Source organism: Rhinolophus sinicus, chromosome X (genome assembly GCF_036562045.2).
Source record: "Rhinolophus sinicus isolate RSC01 chromosome X, ASM3656204v1, whole genome shotgun sequence".
Lineage (NCBI taxonomy): Eukaryota > Metazoa > Chordata > Mammalia > Chiroptera > Rhinolophidae > Rhinolophus > Rhinolophus sinicus.
This window is the reverse complement of record NC_133768.1, coordinates 76,846,636-76,868,916: the sequence shown is the minus strand read 5'-3', so window position 1 is coordinate 76,868,916 and position 22,281 is coordinate 76,846,636. Positions and strand designations below refer to the sequence as shown.

General features: G+C 41.0%; 1 protein-coding gene across 10 annotated transcripts in view; it reads left to right on the top strand.

The window, feature by feature from the left end:
- The window catches only part of CHRDL1 (chordin like 1), a 187,607-nt gene that overhangs the window by 86,566 nt on the left and 78,760 nt on the right, over positions 1-22,281 (top strand). For 5 of the 10 annotated variants that reach the window (XM_074323572.1, XM_019718631.2, XM_074323569.1 and 2 more), the window contains exons 5-6: positions 11,629-11,774; positions 13,316-13,409. The exons of 1 other annotated variant lie outside the window; for it this stretch is intronic. In XM_074323572.1, the coding sequence (XP_074179673.1) occupies positions 11,629-11,774; positions 13,316-13,409 (240 nt within the window). The remainder of the gene's footprint in view (positions 1-11,628; positions 11,775-13,315; positions 13,410-22,281) is intronic. 4 more of the 10 variants (XM_074323573.1, XM_074323571.1, XM_019718630.2 and 1 more) reach the window with 1 other exon arrangement.

Genomic DNA, 22,281 nt, shown 5'->3' with positions numbered 1-22,281 from the left:
ACTGAAGTCTTCACCAATATCCTGTTAATATTGAAATATTTGCTACTCATGGAGCATTGTAGGCCTTGGTGGAGTAAGAATCTAGTCATGCCCTCATAGAACTTGTATTACAAATAAAGCTAAAAGCAATCCCCCAAACCTCACATTTTGCTTTGTACTTCACATGATTTCTGGACCCATAGGTAAGGGCAATTACATTATTGCTGGTGCAGAAGCTTGGGTTGTGTGTTCTAAGGACAGAAAAGTGGAAGAGTTGACATTCAGTGATGACATTCAGAGATGATCAGTGACCGTGGGCAACTCATTCTGAATCTTAAATTGTTCATAAATTACTCTTAGAAACTAAAAGGCAGACATTAAAAGGGTACTAGATAGCAAATCTTTTTTCTCTTTTTCCCTGGTTACCAGGGCATTCAGAATTCTTTAATGTTCCCATACAGTAATTATGTTAATTCTATTTGTTGGCATTTCTTATAGCAACTTCTTGGTTCAAGTTTTTTTTTTCTTTTTCTTTTTAATTTATTTTTTAAATTTATTGGGGTGACAATTGTTAGTAAAATTACATAGATTTCAGGTGTACAATTCTGTATTATATCATCTATAAATCCCATTCTGTGTTCACCACCCAGAGTCAGTTCTCCTTCCATCACCATATATTTGATCCCCCTTACCATCATCTCCCACCCCCCACCCCCCTTACCCTCTGGTTCAAGTTTTTTAAAAAACAACAACATTTAATTACTTCATAGTATATGAGAATGCCTTTTGTTGCAGAAAGGAAAAATGAAGTAATGGTTTTCTTTTTTGCTTTATTTAATGCTAAGTTTGAAAATTGGTATTTGTGAAAAAGACTTTCTGTGCATATTGTGCATTCCTGAGCAATTGGTTTTACATGGTATAGTTTCGGAAAGGAACTTTATGTCAAAGAAAGATTCAATTCTCTAAGCCAAAAGAGTATACCACTTTTTCAAGACCAGCTAGAGCTCTCAGGTCCAACACATAGCTGTTGGTCAGAATGGAAAAAGCCCTTTCAGGTTCCCTTTCTCCCTAACTCTGTTTTGAACATTTAGGGATCAGATCATTTGTATTTATTATTTCCTGTAATTCAGGATTTCTCTGGCTTTGGAGCCAGGTAATGCTTTGTTGGGGGCAGGGGAGCTGTGCTGTGCATGGAGGATGTTTAGCAGCATCCCTGGCCTCTAACCACTAGACATTAGTAACACGCTCCCCCTCCCATGACAACCAAAAGTGTCTTCAGACATTGTCACATGTCCCCGGGGGTGGGGAATGGCCCTCAGTCAAGAACCACTGCTGTATTCTTAAAGTATTTGTGATTTTGCATAGATACACTTACTTCCCCATGATCCTGCTCTTTAACTAAATGTATTTTGCTATTTCCCTTAAAGGTGGGAGTTGGAGATGAAAGTTGCGGGTGGCAGGGAGCACATTTCTAAGATTGCCTGCATTTCTCCTGTCCTGGGGCATGGATTGAGGCAGTGTGTAACAAATTATGCATGGGTATGTCCAGAACTGGGAATAAAAAGCCTTCCCAATATCCATGAACCTTTGAGAAGCTGACTCATTTCTACGTCATTATTGGAGGTTCTGAGTAAAAGCTCTAGAACCAGAAGCCCTAAAATAGTATCTCTCAAACTTTAATGTGCACATGAATCACTGGCAATCTTGTTGAAACACAGATGCTGACTCATAGGTCTGGGTGGGGGTCTGAGATTCTGTATTTCTAACTAGCTGTCAGGTGACACTAATGCTGCTGGTCCCTGTACCATGCTTTGAGTAGAGGGTGGTGGTCTCTGAGAAAAGGAGCTGACCATCTACATTCAGGTTCTGTAGAGGGAAATGTTCTGTTCCAAGATTATTTCATTGTCCCAGCAACTATTAAGGTCATCTGCAGTTTTAAACATTCCTTCATTCTACCACTCTCAAGAGGGCATAGCCTAATGTTATAGCCTGCCCACCCCCCTTTCTCTCACTCTCCTTAACCACTTGAGGCTAATAGGAGGTGAGGTAGTCAAGTATTAGGTTGGTGCAAAAGTAATTGCAGTTTAAAGGGTTAAAAAATATTGCAAAAACCGCGATTACTTTTGCACCAACCTAATACTTCCTTTTGATGCGCTACCTTATATTTTTTAGACATTCTACAGCAGGTCCTTGAATAATATCATTTCATTCAATGTTGTTTTCTTATGACACTGGTGAGATGCCACAGGAACTTAACTCCTTGTTTATATCAATTAGCCTATGGTGAAATTGGTTTCATTATACATCATTTCACTTAAAGTTGTATAACTTATTGACGACATTGAGGATTTACCATATATACCTGACTGTGAAAGATAGAAAGTGGTTTCCTTTTCAGAGGAAACAGTGAGAAGAACTTAGGAGAAACATGTAGAGTGACGAAAGGATTTTGTGGGGGGGTGGCTATTTTATCCCAGGTGTAGTTTCAGATAATGCAATCTAGATCTTGAGAGCAACATAGATTTATTCCACTTCTGGGCCCAGAGAGGGTTCCAGTTCCAGTTTGACCACTTCCTAACCTTAGTTTCCTCATCTGTAAAGGGAAATAATAACAATACGTACCTCATAGGGTGGCTGGCCTTGGGGAGAATAGAAATAGTGGATATGAACATACTGTGCTGAGCAAAGAGCCTGCTCACTTCAGTGTAAGCATGTGTAAGTCAATAAATATCAGTTGCTAATGTTATTGATGCTATCACTGTAAGTATTGGAACTGTGGCATTCAAATTCTTTTCTACCTTTAAAATGTCTGCCTATGCCACACTCCCAGCAGTGACATCTCTCATTATTATGCTCAGTGCTTCTTAATCAGGGATGAACTGATATGTGGAGTTTGAAACTGCTCTCACCCTAGACTTCTTAAGAATGAAGAGGTCCTCCTTTGTGAATGACTGATCCAAAGCAATGATTGAGCTACATACTGCTTTTCTGTCCTTATTAAATGCAGACATGGCAACAAACCTTATTTACTTGCTTAATCTCTGACCCCTACAATCACTTTTCCCCCTAATAACTTCACAATGAGAAGAGGGGCCATCATATGAACATCTGGCTGCCAAAATAAGAATCCCAATTTTAAACCAGAAATTTGCATTAATCTGTGACATTTCTTTACTATTCATGCCTCTGTCTCCTGAGGAATAGTCACTATCTGATGGCAATCAGTGGTGGAGTTCTTTTGATCTAGTTCCTAACACTTCCTTTCCATTCTCTGTACTGTATATTCTTATCTATGTTACTTCTTGACCAGCAAAGACTTTGGCTTCAGTTCTTAAAGGATTTCCTAGGAGAAGAAACATGCTTTCTCTGTTCCTCTGTTGGTTCCGTGACATGGCAGATGAGCTGCCTCCTTTGATCTCCAGGAAGAGGTGAACTGCCTTTTCCTAATAGCATTCTGACTGCTCCAGAAGCGTAGGACTTTTTTCTGCCACCGCCTTCCCTGCAGCCTGTCAGTGGCCTCCAGGGACCACTTTCTGAAGCCTGCTGCTAACACTTTTCCAAACACAACAAAAAGTGTGTTTGGGGATAAGTTTTCTCAGTTAATCCTCAAGTACTGGATATTTCCTTTTTTTCCTTTACTGTGTAATGTGATAGCAATAGGCTCTTTCACTAGCCTCCTGACAGGTTCTGCCTCCAACCTCATGGTCTCTCCTCCAGTCATCCCAGAACAGTCTCTCAGAAATGTAAATCTCATCAAATAACTTAACTGCTGAAATCACTTGACTGGCTTCTCATCATATACAGGAAACATCCAAACTCCTAGGCTTGACTTCTTTGTACCCCCAGTCCCTGATGTCATTGGGCTATTGCTGCAAGTGCCAAACTGTATGGTTCAAGTCAATAGCACTGTGCAGTATTTCACAGGAGATGTTTTCTCTTGGTTCACAGGGCTTACTAATGAAAGAAAGAAAGAAAAGATGCTATTCCCTAGTTACCTAGGAGAAACATGTTAGGTCTTAGCTGAAGGATGAGTGACTGATGGTGGGAGTGGGGTCCTGAATCCAGTGGTTTATAGTGTCCATGGGATGGCAAACATCCACATCCTCAAAATGTCTAGTTACTACATGTGGTACCATGCATCACTTCCCAAAAGGTGTTCCTGGTATATTCATAGCTGTTACATACTCGTAGATGGAAAGAACACAGTCTGGTGGTTCAGTAAAGTCAGACAGAGAAAATTCTGGGTTGTTAAACAGATTTCTTTACTATGGGACTTCTGAGATTCTTTAATGCACTAAAAGGGGTATTGTGAGCATAGAATGTGGATCTTTTCCCAACTTTATTTGAAGCACCGAATTTGTTTTCACAGAGCATCTTCTGGAGTAGGAGTGCTCCACAGAGCAGACGGGAAATGCTGGAGTCGGCAATACAAAGGAATGCTTGACTGCACTCCCCACTGCCTCAGCCAGATGCCTCACATTGTTTCTCTAAATGCTGCTTGAGGATAGTGACTAATTTGTCCATTTCAAAGGGTCATTGACCTAAAAAAAAAAAAAAAAAAAAAAAAAAAAAGCCTGGTTCCCAAAGGATTAGAACTAACCAAGTAATAGTAAAACTCATTCTTAATATATTTAGGGAGAAGAGGAAGGCAATGAGTGACACATGTTAGTACAAAATCTGTCATTAACAATTGGGCATCATGCAGAATAGTTGATTAAACATTTTCATTTCAACTACAAGTCCATTTATTACACCATAGAGTCAGTAGAAATTATGCAGTGCATCATGGGGAATATAGTCAATAATGTTCTAATAACTATACAATGTCAAGCGGGTAGTAGAATTGTTGGGGTTATCACTTTGTAAGTTATGTAAATGTCTGATCACTGTTGTTCTGTAAGCCTGAAACTAATTAAAAAAATAGTATAGTAGCAAAGGAGTAAGATAAACCTATCTGATTCACTGCAGAAGGGGTTGTTTTGTTAGGCTACATAATCCAAGTTCAGATGAAGACTCAGGTTCAGGAATTGGCCCATGAAAACAGAGGGATTTATGTTTTATCTTCTTTCCCAATTGTTGGACTGGATTTTAGTGGGCTTCTCTAGCCCTCCTGTTTTGTGGCTCTAGGTAAAATGAAGAGACCTAAGTTTGAGTCCTTGCTTTGGCACTAAATAATGGTGTCCCCTTGAAAGCTCTGGGTCTCATTTCTGTCAGGAAAGGAAGACATTTCCATTTCTCTCTTGGAAATATACATGGGAACCCCTAGAAGGCTTATGTAATGAGATTGGAATGGTCCATGAGCTGAAAAATGGAGCTGATGATAAAGCTGTTCAATAAAGTGGAAGAAGACATTTTTACACAACAGAACATAGAAGTTCTCTCTGAAGATTGGATTAGGGGAAGTTTTTACCAGTAAGTGCCCTCAGCACATAGAAAGCTGAAAATGAGCATGCATAACCCTAGAGCCCTAGAAACTGGACTGAGTTGTCTGCAGAATTTCGGTCCAGCTGAGGCGAAACCCACTGGCTCCTCATTTTGTATTAAAAGAGTGGGGGTGCTTCTTTTGGGTCATAGAACATTTTGAGAACCTGATAGAACCCGTGGACCCTCTTCCCAAAAGAATGCATGTACTCCCATAGAACAAAATTTTGTAACTCACTTCAGAATCCCTTTTGAGGGTCATACTTATTTTTCTCCAGCTCTCTGTGACTTAAATAAAGAGCAACCTTGCCCCTGGTTGTGCACATTTACATCTTAAAAGAATTAATAATAGACTCTCAACATTTAAGCATCTATCCCTATATGAATGTTTGTTCCTCCTTTCCAGTGCGAGAGCCAGGAGGAGATAGAGAAGTTAAGGCATAAGCCATGCCTCCTTGCACTAATTGATCCTTTAGCGAGCAGTACACCTGTTACCAGGTGCTAGACTGCAGGATACAGACAGAAAGACCAGAGTGTGTTTGATGGATAGCGAAGGCTGGGGAGGATATGAGTAAGTAAAGGGTAACCTGTGCAGGTGGTTGGGTCTAGAATGAATCAGGGCAGAGCTGGCAAGACATACAGTGGGGACAAGTACCAACTGGTCTGAAGTAGAGCATTAGGAGTTGGCAGAACTTTTAAAGGATGTATTAAACTCTGGACACTGGACTGCTGGAGCAGATCCAATTATAAATTTCTTCTTGTCTTCAGATGGAATGTGCTTGGTAAGCTGGAGAAAACCATAATCAATAATTGTGTTTCATATAGCTTCTTTTCTCCCTGAGCCTTTTCAAAAAATATAATCTTGTCTGTTCTTACTATGTCCCTGTGAAGTAGAAACAGCTGAAGTGATTACCCCTAACAAACACACATACTCACAAATGCAGGATGTTCTTTAGAAACTGAGGCCCAGGGATGCAAAATGACAGTAGTCCCATCCCACAGCAAACCAATGGCACAACCCAGCCGAAAACATATGTGCTCCCCTTCCTCCCAAATCGAGTACCCAGTCTGCCAGCACACCTTGCTTCATAGAGACATGGCCTTCTCTTGCACAAACCCTCCCCTCAAGCCACCCTTCCCAGCATCTGTCTGACAGGATGGCATATTCAGGCAGGGTCAGCTACTGACCAACAGCAGCTGAAACATTAACAGAAGTGGGATGGAAAACAGCCCACAGACGAGGAGGGGAAGAACTGGAATTACACTTGGGTGTGAGCTTTCAATGCCCTCATCCACTCTCTTCTCTCCAGCTGGACCAGCACATGGCTGTTTCCTCTCACTCGGCACCTTCTTCGTTGGGACAGAGTGTTGTGTCTGTCTGTTGAGCTGCAGAGTGATCGGCTGAATCTGCTGCAAGAATTTCCTGGCCTTGGAACCCGCTGAGGGTTGGGCCCGGGTGGGAGTGGGGAGGCCACTTGCTGAAGATGTGAGCCCACACAGATCTCTATGAAGAGTCCAAGCAGGAAAATCCTCACCTCCATAAACCCTTTCCTTTAGCTCAGCTGTCTAGCTGACCTAGCCCATCTACCAATGCTGGTACCCTATGGCATGACCAGGGGGCACAGACAAAATTATGACTACAGATGACCCTCTCGACCTCTTTGTGGTTCTCCTTCCTTTTTCATTTACATTTCCCTTCTTTACCTGTCTCCCTGTCACCAGGGTACACAGCACCTACATTTTGTCCAAGCCTGCCCCACACGCTGATACTCAGCCTTTGTGTCTGCATTATAGGATGTTTAGCAGTTTGCTTTTCTTTGATAAGAGCTTTACTGAGATATCATTCACATGCTATTTACCCTTTTAAAATGTACAATTTAGTTGGTTTTAGTGTATATACAACATATTGCAACCATCACCACTATGTAATTTCAGAATATTTTCATCATCTCAAAAAGAAGCCCCATACCCGCTAGCAGTCACTCCCCATTCTTCCCTCCCCGCAGGTCCTGGCATCCACCACTCTATTTTCTGTCTCTATGGATTTTCTTGTTCTGGAATCACACAATATGTGTCATTTTGTATTTGGCTTCTTTTACTTAGCATAATGTTTTCAAGGGTTATCTATTATAACTGAAATATATTGCATTGTGTGGATATACATTTTTGTTTATCCATCCATCCTGGGTTGAAACTTGGGTTATTTCCACCTTTTGATGATTGTAAACAATGCTGCTATGCACATTCTTACACAGTATCTGTTTGAGTCCTTGCTTTCAGCTCTCTTGGGTATATACCTAGCAGTGGAATGACTGGTTCATACAGTAACTCTTTGGTTAACTTTTTGAGCAACTTCCAAATTGTTTTCCAAAGCAGCTGTACCATTTTACATTTTACATTCCCACCAACAGTGTATGAAGGTTCTAATTTCTCTACATCCTTGCCAACACTTGTTATTATTATGTTTTTTATCATAGCCATCCTAGTGGGGGTGAAGTGGTATCTCAGTGTGATTTTTTTGTTTCCCCAGCCCCAAGGTCTTGCTCTTTATTGGGGGACTGTTTCAGTCTTTGGTACTCATTGCTGTAAACATACTAAACCTCTGGGAAAGGCAAGGCCATTTTCTAATACTTAAACCTGGGGCCATGTCCGGTACTCCGGCAGTGCAAAGAGAAGAGTTTAGTAAAAATTGTATGTATTTAAGGTGTACAACATGCTGATTTGATATACATATTGAAATAATTACTACAGACAAGCTATTTAGCATCATCTCCTTACATAGTCACCATTTATTTTGTGGTAAGAACACCTGACATCTACTCTTATAGCATATTCTCAGTATACAATACAGTATTATTAACTGTAGTCATCATGTTGTACATTAGATCTCTAGAGTTATTCATCCTACATAATTTATTTATTTTACCCTTTGACCAACATCTTCCCATTTCCCCCACCCCCAAACCCTAGTAAACACCATTCTATTCTCTGCTTTTATGTTTTAGACATTTTTTTGATTTCACATATAAGTGAGATCATTCAGTTCTTTTTTCTTTCTGCATCTGTCTTATTTCACTTAGCATAGTGTCCTACAGGTTAAGCCATGTTGTTGCAAATGACAGGATCTCCTTTTTAAGGCTGAATAATATTCTCTTTGTGTACATACACACCATACTTTCTTTATCCATTCATCCACTGATGGACATTTAAGTTGTTTCCATATCTTGGCTATTGTGAATAATGCTGCGATAAACGTGAGATACAATAAACATGGGAGTGCAAATATCTCTTCCTGGTACTGACTTCATTTGCTTTCTACCCCTAGTTTTAACACCCACTCTAAGAAGAGAACACAAACTTTGAGGCAGGACAACTATATTTCTGAATCAGCTCTTCAATTAAATAGCTGAGTGACATGGGCCAAATCTTTCAGGGTATCAGTATCCTCATTTTCATAATTTTACACTCATCCCATTAGGGATAGTAGAAGAATGAAATAAGAATAAATGGGAAGATGTTAAATATATTGTATAAAACTAGTTAGTAAGTATGACCATAATTGGTCTATTTTCCTTTGATTCTGTTTTGTTTCCCTCTCTTTTGCTTTCTCCCCATCTTTTATTGTGTAGATTCATAGACTCCAAGTCCAGGTTATTCTGAAGACTATTTCAAGAAAGACTCTCAAGTTCATTCTTCTACCAGAAAACATCACCCTGCAGTTTCCTCGCCATTGATTCCTTGGTGAAAGGCTCAATTCAAAAATCAGTTCACATTCTTTTGAGGCAAAATAATTCCAAACTATTTTTTTTCTTTTAGTATTACAAAGATCCACCAAATTCTGTAAGATTAATGGCAAATACTATTTTATAGGTCATCCTAATTTTCCTTCACCAAAAAATATTGAAATTTGGTGTAATTAGAGCCCGGGGGGATGAACAGCCCTGCTCCTGTCCTTTTTCCAATGTCTTTCACTCCTGTCTACCAGCTGCAGCTGTCTGGTTGTGTGTACTTAGGGGCAGGAGAAGAGACTCATAGCCCAGACCAGAGGGTCAATCATAATGAGGTAAACTCTTTCTAGGAGCTAAAGATGCTTCTTTTTAAGACAAAATTAAGGAATTCCCTTTGTATCCTGTAAGAGGTTATTAATAAGCAGTTAACACCAAAGGGGAGAGTGACTCAGAAATTGAAGCTAGATCAATTTATATAGCAAAGTATATAGTTTATTTAGTTACCCAAATTACTGAAGCCAAAAAAGTGTGATGTCAGTTTTATGGGTATTTTAGGCCAAAATATTCTGGAGGAACAGCACAGTCTTCATGTTCCATTGGTTTTGCTTTTTAAGTTAAATGGTCCCTTCCTTGTTACAGGTTTGATGTGATTGGCACTCTTCTTGATAGTGGCTAGGAGGGAAGAAACTAGAAACAGTCAGACATGACTCCAGATCCCAGTGCTACCACTTACAAGTTGTGTGACCTGGGGCAAGTCAATTTATTTTTTAAACCTTAGTGTCCTCATCAGCAAAATGGGTATAGTCATAATGTCCACATGAGAACATTATCAGTAAGGGCCAATAAGATAATATGTAGAAAACCACTTACCACTGTGCCTAGCATATTAGTTAAGGCTCAACAAATGTTAGCTATTGTATTATTATTGTTGATATCATTATTGTTAGCCTTTATCGTTTTCACCTACATCCTGAGAATAATTTAATTTTGCTTTTTTTAAAAAACAGTTGTATTGAGGTATAATTTACCCATAAGATGGACTCATTTTCATTATAATTTTGACTGACAGGAAAGAAAGGATGGTCTAACTCTCTAAGCCTTTTACTAATGAAACTCACAGCTACCCTGTGTTTTGGTCTTTTTCCATATCCCACAGAAAGCATGTTCCAAACTCGGCTTGTATCTATTGTTAATTTGCACATCAATGATTAGTTTAATTTGGGGGCTTGTTCACTGTTGTTTGGTGTGTGTGTATATGTGTGCACATGCGTGCACCCACTATGCACTTTAAGGAAGCCTAGTGGAAAGACTTCTTGAGACATTCACTTAGAGTCAACTCAACAAATCCATTGACTTTTTGCTACATGGCAACCCACAGAGAAAAGACACATAAGGCAGAGTCCCAGTTCTCAAAAAGAAATACATACATGTATACATAGGTTGGTAGGAAGAAGATGGAATTTAGGGTCAGGAGATCATATTTCAATTCCTTTTTTCATCACTCACAAACTTGGTGATTTCAGATAAGTCTCTCAGCCTCAGAGACTTGTTGCCCTCAAATGAAACATGAAGATAAGAATCTGACTTACTTGATTGACAAGGTTGTTATGAGGCTCCATTGTAATAATGTATGTGAAATGTCTTTGTAAATGGTTGGCTAGATGACTATAGTTCACAAATATGAGTTACAATGATATTCAAGTGCCTGATTGTGTGTTTCAGACATCAGACACATTGAAAGATCCAGACTGTGGACTGGCGCTATTAGGGCATGCTTCATGAAGGGAAAGGAACTTTTGCTGAGCCTTCAAAATCAGATAGGACTTCAATAGGTAGAAAAGAGTGGGAGGGAGGAGGTAATCTTGGTGGAGGGATTAAAAAATAAGCAGACTCCAGAGGCTTGAAAAAGCATACAAGCACATACCAAATGATAAAGGTCACCAGGGTAGTTATAACAGGTGGTTTCTCTTCTGAAAGAACTCCCTCCTTCCAAGGCAAGTTAATACCTTATTTGTCTAGCTTTGTTAGCTCCATAAAGTCAGGGACCTTGTCCTTCTTCTCTGATCCCTCTCTAGTGCCTATTGCAGTGCCTGGCACATAGAAGGTGCTCAATAAATGCTCAACAAATGAAGACATGGATGATGGTCATGCCAGTTGCTAGTCTTGTCTGGCTATGTTAATATAGGCATACCTCAGAGACATTGTGAGTTTGGTTCCAGACCACCTAAATAAAGCAAGTGTGGCAATAAAGCAAGTCATAATGTTTTTGCTGGTAAAGGGTCTTGCCTTCAATGTGTAAAAAGCACAACATCCATGAAGCACAATAAAGTGAAGCTCAATAAAACGAGGTGTGTCTGTATTGTTTAAAGTCATCAGCCTCTGAATTAGGAGCTATCTTTTAACCCCCTCTATGTGGTACAGCCCCATCTACTGTCGGGATTTATGAAATTTTTTGCAATGATGCCAATACTTGGTGTGGTTTTTCTCCACCCTGTCCCAGAAGACTCCTTACCCCCAGCGAACAATAAAGTGACCAGCAAGTCGTGTGAGTACAATGGGACCACTTACCAACACGGTGAGCTATTCATGGCTGAAGGACTCTTTCAGAACCGGCAACCCAACCAATGCACCCAGTGCAGCTGTTCGGTAAGACCCTGCATCTTAATGTCCCTGCCAGCCCTTATCCAAATGAGAGAGCTTCCTCTGTACTTATACCTTTAGTTTGAGCCTATACTATAGGGTATTTGAATGGAAGATGACTTGCATTTAAATCGTAAGCCTCCCTGACAGTCCAGACTCCCTGATTTCATCAACTCTGAACAACTCTGTTGAAGAGGTCAGACCCAGTCATATCCTGATCTTAAAGCTTTAGGACTGCTTAAATGGACAAAGATGAGCTAATGGTGCATTCCTTTATACAATAGGTACACCACCAAAGCCTTCATCTGAAGGATTCAATTATTTGAAGCTTTGGAGGTACTATGGGTAGAAAAGCCACTGACACTACCTGGGGCCACTCTGTGCAATTCACAAGAAAATGGGGTGTCTCTTGGTTCCAACTCTGAAGAATTCTATTAGGTTGGTGCAAGTGTAATTGCAGTTTAAAAGGTTAAAAATAATTGCAAAAACTGCAATTACTTTCGCACCAACCTGATACTAATCAGTTCATCCCTGGTACCCTACAATGACAGCTCTCTTGACGAAAAGGATTGATCCTGTGACATTATTTGTCAAAATAACTGTGTATACTTTAGGAATAAAGTGTACCAATTATAACTTCATCTAATTGTGCAGTCAAGAGAATGTAATAAATAGAACAAGAAAATGGAGTAAAATGGGTGTTTATATTGCAGTGTGAGGGAACAAAGTTAGTTGTAAAAAAACAACAACAACTGTTCTTCCTATAAAGGGCATTAAATGCTGGATTGCCAAGGGAAGTTATCAAATCTCTTCCCTTAGGGGTTTTTAGCAAAAATACAAGTATCACAGTAGTTTGGGAGAATTTGGTTGTGGCCTTACCATCCCAACCTTTCAGGAACCCTTCTAACCCAAGAATTATACGCTTCTAAGAACTAAAAACAAGGTTTAAGGAACAATGTTTGGAACGTAGAAATCTAAGGAATGGAAATTATACAAAGACAGACAAAACAGCAATTACATTTGATCCTCTCCTTTGCCTCGTGCTGGGCTGAGCTGTCAATTCAGATCACTTGTATAGTTTTGTATTACCCCAGAAAGCTCATCTCCTAGGTTTGGAAGGGAGACTCTAGTGGGCATTACAAAAGATGGCTATCACACAACTTCACATTCCCTGAGGTCCTCAACACCCAGCTGGGGCATGATGGGGACCAAGGGATACAATGAACAAATGAACAGAGAAGAGAGGACCAGGACTATATTTGGTGGTTTGGAGGCCCATGGCAGCCCTCACTGATGACTTTGTACCATCTTAGACCAGGATGCTCAGTGAGGATTACCAACATTTCTGTGACTTAGTCTCTGGCATGGTAAAATTGTATATATATTCACTACTGCCTAGTAAAATTTAGGAAGTACCTAGAACCAACTGTTGGAGAGCAGTGGAAAAGGATGTACCATGTTTTGAACCCTTACTCATCCCAGGTACCAATCTAAGCCTTACACTTATCCCAGATCCTTTTGACCGTAATTCTGTTTCTGCTTGGCAGGAGGGAAATGTGTACTGTGGTCTCAAGACTTGTCCCAAGTTAACTTGTGCATTCCCTGTCTCTGTTCCGGATTCCTGCTGCCGGGTATGCAAAGGTAGGTGTTCCATATACCAAGACCCGCCGTGCTACTACCATCCTGACTAGCAGGACTTAGAAGAGAGGAAAATGCCTTCTCAATGTCTAGGGAAAGGGCATTTTCTATGGTAGCCTTAGTTTCTGAGGGCATTTTCATACACAAAAGGGGGAAAATAAAAGCACTGATTTTTAAGGGACACCAACTGAAAGAAACTATATAGGAGTGTGGCAGGAGAGGCCGGGTGGGAGTCATCTAATGTGAAAGTGATCTTTATCTCTCCTTCCTTAATCCCTTCTAGCTCAGCCCCCCCCCCACATTATTATATTGTAAAACACAGACAATTTACATGCACAGCCTGAAAAGGCAGAATGGGCCTTATGAAGTATCAATGTGACCATTTTGAAGACTTTTTTTTGCAAGGCAAATTTACGTATATTTTTAAAAATCCCATGGTAGGATGGGGACAAACTCAATAAAAGCAAAATGTAAACATCATTTTCTCAATTTTAAAACTGAATCATCTTCTTACGCCAATTTTCCCCCTTTGTATTCCATTTCTTAGATAATGGCACCTTTATATATCTAGGTTCCTAAGATTAAACATAAACACCATAAAATAAAAAACATAATCACCATCAATTTCTCCTTTGTTACCTCTTCTCAAATTACCAAATCTACTAGGAATCTTCTGTATCCCTTCCTTTTCCTGCTTTCCCTAGGCTGTATCCTAATTTTGTCTTTGTACCTTCCATCCAATCAACATATTTATTGAGCATCTACTATGTGCTCAGCACTGTGCTAGAAGTTGGATACATATTGATAAATATAGTGGACTTATAGGGCACCTGCCAGACTATATAGCATCTTTTTTTAAAATAGCATCATTATGTGAATTATAAAAAGATCCCCTTATTTAAGATACTCTGCTGCCATTTGCCAGAAAATCCTTGTGAATACATCCTCTTAGGCTGTGGCATCCTTGTGCAGCATACAACCATATCTGGCACATATAGCAGCAAAGATAAGTCTTTTGCTCTTATGGAACTCACTGACCAGAGAAGACAAATAATAAACAAACAAGTAAACAAAGTTCAACATGAACAATGTAAGTACAGTTCACCCTCCATATCCTTGGGTTACACATCCACAGATTCAACCAACTGCAGACTGAAATGTTTTCTCATAAATCCCAGAAAGTTCCAAAAAGCAAAACTTGAATTTGCCACACACTGAGCACTATGCTGAATCCATGTAAATGAAGTGATGTATAGGTATACCCTGCTGTGGCCTATGTGTAAATACGGGTTATATACAAATATGATGCCATTTTATATGAGGGACTTGAGCATCCTCAGACTTTGGTATTCGTTGGGCTATCCTGGAACCAAACCCTGTGGATACTGAGGGATGACTGCACTATGAAGGAAATAAACAAAGGACTGAGGCAGAAAATAAGAGGTGAAGGCATTTAGGTTGAGTAATTGGGAAGCCCTCTCTGAGATGACATTTAAGCTCAGACTTGAAAGATGAAAAGGGGCCATCCATGCAAAGATCCTGGTGGCAGGGAATTCCAGGCAGAAATAAAAGAAAGTTCAAAGGCTTCAGGCAGAGAAGAGTTTAGAGCTTTCAAGGAATCTAAGGATTAGTGTGGCTGGAATATAGTGATTGTGGCCAAAATTGGCAGGAGATGAGGCTAGAAAGGTGAACAGGAGTTAGACCATGATCTTTAAGGCTATGGGAAAGAGTTTGGATTTCAGTTTTTAAGTGTATTGGGAAGCCATTGAAAGGTTGTGTGCAGGGGCATGACATGATCCAGTTGACGTCTTTAAAGATCTCACTGGCTGGTGTGTCCAGACTAGATTGGAGGGAGGCAGTAAGGCAAGCAGAGAGACCAGGAAGAAAGTGAGTGGAGTCATCTCTCTAGTGTAGGAGGGCGGGAGTCTGGACTGGGGACACAGTGCAGAATAGTGGTTCAGAAAGGAGCCTTTGGAACCAGGCTGCCTTTGTTCTCATCCCAGCCCTGCTATTATATAGCTGGGTGATCATGAACAATGTACTCAAGCTTTCTAACAATCTTTAAAGTGAGGATAATGTTAATACCTACCTCCAAATGGTTGTGAGGTTTAATTGAGATAATGCAGGAAAAGGACCTAGCACAGTGTCTTGCATATAATGAGCATTCGATTAAATTTGAAATAAAATTTAGAGCATTCGCTCTCGACCATGGGTGTATATTGGAATTACCTTGGTAAATTTATGTCCAGACTGGGGGTGGGAGGTGACAGAGGTGATTTCAATGTGCAGCCAAGGTTGAGAACCACTGACAGGGAAAAAGTATATAGGATTTGCTGGTAGGGAATCAATATACATTACTACCAGCTTAATCTTCCAAAAAGATAGCCATAACCATGACACACTCCTGCTCAAAAGTCTTTATGCTGAAACATATACTTCCTATATGCCAGTCACAGTTCTACGCACTCTACAGATATGAGCTCATTTAATTCCATCACAACCCTGTGTGGTGATTATTATTATTATTATTATTATCCCCATTTTATAGTTGATGAAGCAGGGAGAGGTTAAGAACCTTGTTCAAGGTCATGTAGTTAGTGAATCAAGGAGTTAAGATTTGAACTCTGGCAGTCTGGCTCCAGTCTCCAGGCTCTTAACCATTTCACTGTGCCACTGAAAGAGATGGCTCCCTGTTGCCAGTAGAGTACATGTCAACCCCCTGACTCTCACAGAGAAAGCCTTCTGTGCTCTAGTCTCAAGTTACCTTTATAGGCCAACATTCTTCCATTCACGCACCCCAGGTTCCACTCACATTGTTCCTGTGCTCTCTTACCTTTGTATCTTTGCTCTCTCCTCCACCCCTCAATATTTCTCAAACTTTCATGTGCTTTGGAATCACCTGAAGAACTTGATGAAATTCAGCTCCTCAGACCATAACTGAAGAGATTCTGATTCTGTGGCCTTGGAATGGGGCCCCAGGGTGCACATTGTAACAGGCCTCATTGTTCATTCTGATGCATGTGGTCCATAGGCCACCACTTTGAGAAACCATTCCTAACACCATGTAGGTGACTGAGGGTGGCCTGAAACAATGGTTTCCATCTTAGTTTAGTGCACTTAAATTGAACCTATTATTAGGTTGGTGCAAAAGTAATTTTGGTTTTTGCAATTATTTTTAACTTTTTAAACCACAATTACTTTTGCACCAACCTTAATAGAAGGGTGAAACCTGAGTAAGCCAATAGAAAAGCAATCAATGGTAGTCTGTGATTGGTCAGACCATCTAGTTCCAACTATATGGCAACCAAGTTTTGGATGAATGAGTGGAGGCTATTTCATGATAAGGAACTGGGAGGTAAAGGAGACAAAATGGCTGCCCAAGTAGCAACTTCACATGTACAGTAAAGGTTGGGAGGAGGGAGTGATGCCTCTTTCTGGAAAACCCTTTCCCTCCATCTCTGCCTGTGAAAATTCTGCCAGCTGGAAGTACCAGCTGGAAGAAGGCCTTTCTCTCTTCTGTGCCTTCCCATCTGCATCCCTAATGTCTCTACTCCTAAAACTTGCTTACCCTTAAAAGGCCAGCCTAAATACCACCTCTTCTACCTCACTTCTTTGAAAAAGAAGTGTTATTAAAGTATAGTTGTCATACAATATTATATTAGGTCCAGGTGTATAATATAGTGATTCAACATTTATATACCTTACAGTGTGATCACCACACTAAGCCTAGTAACCATCTGTAACCGTGCAAAGTTATGACAATATTATTGACTGTATTCCCTGTGCTGTACACTACATCCCCGTGGGTTATGTATTTTATAACTGAAAATTATTAATCCTGTAAATTAGGAGTAAGCCTCCCTTCTCTATAGGACCCGCAGCACCTCACCTGTGCTTCTCCAGTAGCATTTATTACCTTGTCACATTTTGTCTTTTATTATCTGTGCCCATGTATTATCATCCCTACCAATGTATAAGTTCATTAAGTGAGAAACTACTTGTGGTTCATCTTTTTCTTTTCTCCCACTATGCTAGGTACAGAGTAGGTGCTTTTGGAATGAAGGCACACTAGCTGGGAAATATTGCCAGAAAGTTAGTCATAGTTTGAATTAAATTCTACTAAAATAGGCTAGTAATGCTGAGTTTTCTTCCTCTGAATTACAGATTGACTGTGGTAGATGGTACTGACTATACATTAGTTCATAGTCAGTAGGAAATTATCTGGTGTCATTCTTAATCCCCATGTTGCTTTTTTATCCCAAACTCACTTAAGGACACTATAGTTAGTATATCTTTTTTAAATAAATGACCTTTTTCTGAGTATCAGTATATGCCCATCCCTTTTAATATACCCTTTGTACCATCCCTCACAAGTCAATATGGATTTACTTGCAGCCTAATTTGATTTATGCTTCAGTAAGGCCCTGGATTTTCATATCTGTTTCTCAAGAGTGTGTGTACTGTACCTCAGTACAGCCATTTTGTTTCAGCCAGGAAAGATGGGTATTTTTTTCCTCATCTCTTTTTCCATCTTTGCCTCAACTTAATTTGAGTCTGCTCCAAAGGGAAGAGAGTCCATACTGGGCAGAGATGTATACATGGTTGCTAATATAAACAGCTAATTACTATAATCCAGTCATTAGGCTGAGATTATTATTATTATTTATTTTTGGAGAAAAGGAAATGTGAAAGCTCAACTGAAGAATATTTAATAAAAGAATGGAAACCACAAAAAGACATATTAAGGCATCTGAGAAGCAATATAGTGCAAAGTACATAGGCTCTGAAGCCAGAAGTACATAGATTTGACACAGCAGAGTTACCACGTACTAGAGATGTTACCTTGGGCAAGCTACTTCACCACTCAGAACCTCGGTTTTCTCAGCTGTGAAAATGGATATTATAATATCTATGACCCATTGAAAGGTTGTAAAAATTAACTGAGATGATGGAGTGCTAGGAGGTCTAGTACAGAGTTATTGCTTAATAAGTGATAATTATTCTATTTCATAGAATAATTACTATTTCATAGAATAATTACTGTATTTATTATCCTGGGACTAAGTAGAATTGCACCGTCTCTATCCTTGATAGTCTTGCTCTTATATTTATTTAACTTCCATATGCAGAACTTTATGTCTAGTCCTTCTTGTGGTAACAGATCCTGGGACTAACCATCTTTGCAGCCGTTCTTTTCTTTTATCATGTCATCAGAAACAACAGATAAAAGCTAGTTATTACTGATCATGTATTGTCCCTTCACATAGTCGACAGTTCATTAAGTCCTTTCTTTACCATCTCTTCTCCAGCCTAAATAAACCATTCTCTTTCATCTTTCCCTGTAAAGACTAAATCCTACACTTTCATAAAATTGATACTTTTTTCTCTGCCTTTAATTTCTTTACATCTTTCAATTGTATATAATGTGATTGAATATCCTTTGAAGTTCTAATTTTTGAAGCACATAATCATGTGGTTTTTTTTCTGTTGAAATGATGTTTTTACAAAGATATATCTTGTATAAGCAAATTACTCTTACAGCAGTGAATCCAGACACACTTCTTTCCTATGCTGGTCACCCTAAATGCAGGCAGAATACTGCAGAATAAATAACCTTTTGAGTACTGAACTTGCAAACCTTAATATAAAGGGCCCAATTGAAACAAACTCTCTGCACTGTCACCAAACACTAACGTGTCCATTTCTTCCTGAATCAGACAGCAATATGAACCACAGATTGAATCTGAGCCCCAGCCTCAGTTGTTTAGACGTGTCTCTGAGGCTAGGACAATCAGAAGAGTGTTGGCAGGGTACGTGTCATTGCTGGCACTTTAGCAAACCTCATCTGGACTGGAAGTGTAGCACAAAGAGTTGCTGGAACCTTAAGGTAAACTTCATCAGAAGGAAAATATCTCTTCAGAGATTGTATGGCTGCCACATTCTGGGCAGGCAGGCCTCAAACCCAAACCCACACCCAGCTTCCCTCTACCATTTATCATTTCTGCTTCCTGTCTCCTGCCTATCTTGCCAAAGCAAAGGGGAAAGCTATGTACTTGGATTGTAGACAAGGGAGAGGTATTTGGGGTAAGCTATTGGCTGTGTTGAGAGCCACATTTGCATTTGGTAGATGGTGTACATGTGTAGTACCTATACGTTGCAGGCAGTGCCTGGAGCACTTAGATACTCACTTGATCCTCACAACAAAGTAGCAACAATTATTATCCATATTTTACAGATGAAAACACTGAGGCAGAGAAGTTAAGTGATTTGACCAAGGATACATGGTAGTAAGCGGCAGAGCTAGAATTTAAAACTTGTCAGCCTGGCTCTAGAATTTCAAGTTCTTACACTACCTGGTGGGAGCCATTCATAGTAGTGTGACAAGGGCCTCTCTCTTAATGCAGGGAAGTAAAGGGGGAGAGAGGACAGGTGTGACAAATTGTCATAGGCAGATAATTTTGAGATACCACATTGTCTGTGTTGCCTTATCAAGGCCTCAGCCTACCCATTCCCAAACATAGGAGAACATTTTCATTCCACCCTTCTCTCTTTCTCGGCTTAAAGAGGCCTGAGTGTAAATATCTACCTTCTTTCATTCAGCAAACATTTGTCAAGCAACCACTAAGTACCCAGCACTGTGCTGGTGCTGGAGATACAATGGTGAACAAAACAGACAGGGAACTGCCTTTGTGGAATTGAGTGGGGAAGACAGACATTCATCAAATAATAACACATGTAAATATAAAATCACAACTGTGCCACATGACACAAAGAAAGGTATTATAAAAGCCAGTCATTGAGAGGGATTGACCTAGTCAGGGAGGTGAAGGAAGACACCTAGGACTATCTTCCTAGCCTCAAATCACACCACATTCCTTTCTGCTTTCTGTACCCCACGGTGAGGGAGGACTGAATCAAAAGTTAGGGAGTGAGAGGGTCCAAGATAGCAGATTAGGTAAATGCTATGCCTACTGCCTCTCAGGATCACACCAAAGTTACAAATTATAGAACAATCAACCTCAAGAATCACTATTACTAAAGATATAAAGAAGAGGCCACATCAAGACTGGTAGGAGGGGTGAAGATGAGAAACAGACTGACCCCAAACCCACAGATAGTGGTTAAACACCAGGAGGGACCCCTGGGTGGCATGGGTACCCCTGAAGAGGGAGGAGTCCCAGCCCCACACTAGGCTCCCAAGCTCAGGGGTCCTGTGCCAGGAAGAGGAGTTCCCACAACATCTGGCAATGAAAATCAGCGAGGACTTGGTCTGCCTGTCCTGGTTTGACAGAAGATGGCTGGAAACCCAGATGCCCTTTTAAAGGGCCTGCACACAGACTCACTTGCTTACAAACACTCAGCTGGTCTCTGGTGGAGGTGTGGCAACTCGAAAGTCAGTAGAGACATATGGGAAAAGACTGATTTTGTGGATTTGGGGAGAGGGCTGGAGGGAGAGCAGCCATTGTCCCTGTGTGGAGCCTGCCTTATGTGTACGCTGCAGGAGGCCACTGCCTTTTTGATGTTGAACCCTCCCCCAAAAGGCCAAATCTGAGACCACATTGGTCTCGTAAAATCCGAGCATGTGCACCACCTTGGTGATGCCCTCAGTCCCTACCCTGTACAGCTAGTACTTCATCTACCAGGGCACTCTCAGCTACTGAGCAGCCAGCCACACCTCACAAGCTGTGGAAGCGTTCTACTGAAGTGGACAGCCTACATTAGCCTGAGGAACTTTTGGTGGTGGACAGTGAGCCACAACTTGTGCTGCAGCCTCTATTGGGCAGCTTTGGATGACCTGCAGGCGTAACGTGAGCAGTGGCTGGCAGTGGTGTTCTCAGGGAATTGCTGCAAAGTGATCATGGGCTCAGCACCGGTGCAAGGACTGAAACTGCATTAACTTTGTAAAAACTACCTCTTACAACCGGAAGCTCCCTGGAACCCTGCCCTGCCAACCTAGAGCTGCATTGCCAGGGGCGCTCTCGGCACCTGGGTGGCCAGCCCCACCCGACAAGCCCTGGAAGACTTCCATAGCAGCAAATGGCCCACAGCTGCCTGGGGAACTTTTCTTGGTTGGCAGCAAGCCACAAGTGATACCAAAGCTTCTCTAGGGTAGCTTTCGGGGATCAGCAATTTTGAAGCAAGCAGTGTTCTCGCTTGTGGTATTCAAGGGCATTTTGTGAAGTGGTCACAGGCCAGGCACTGCGACTGAGGTGAGCAGTGACTGGATGCAGTGTTCTCAGGGTGTTTTGCTAATTGGTCACAGGCCAGGCACTGGTGCAAAAACTGAATCGACATTAACCTTATAACATAACAACTACTGGCCATAACTCGTGACTACCTGGAACACCAACACAACCACCTAGTGCTACATCTCCGAAGGCACTCTCAAAACCATGTCAACCAGCCTGGCCCACACACCTAAGGAGGCTCTTTCAGTGGCTGAGCCTTATGCATAGCAGGCAGCTGGAAATAGGCCTAGAGGGCTCTGGGCCATTTGCTAAGCTGCTTCAGGCCCAATACTGGTGGCAGCCAGACTTGGTTTGCTGGGAAACCACCCCTATACACCTGCAAGTCCAGCAGAGTCAGCAGCCAACCATATATAGCTTTGCAGTTCCTATTGGATAGCTGCAGACTGGTCACAGGCAGGGCTGAAATTGGCCTGCATGGGAGCCCATCCCAAGAGACACCAGAAACAACACAGCCACAGGCCAGGTTCAGACAACACCAGAGCACTATCTGGTTTGCACAAGTAGCATACCCAAAGGGGGGTCATAACAGGCACACAGCCCATGAGTGGTGAATTCCCCCACTTAGGGGTAAGCTCTCATACAGCAACTCATTCACTGTGGGCATAGCCAAACCTCACAGTCAGCCT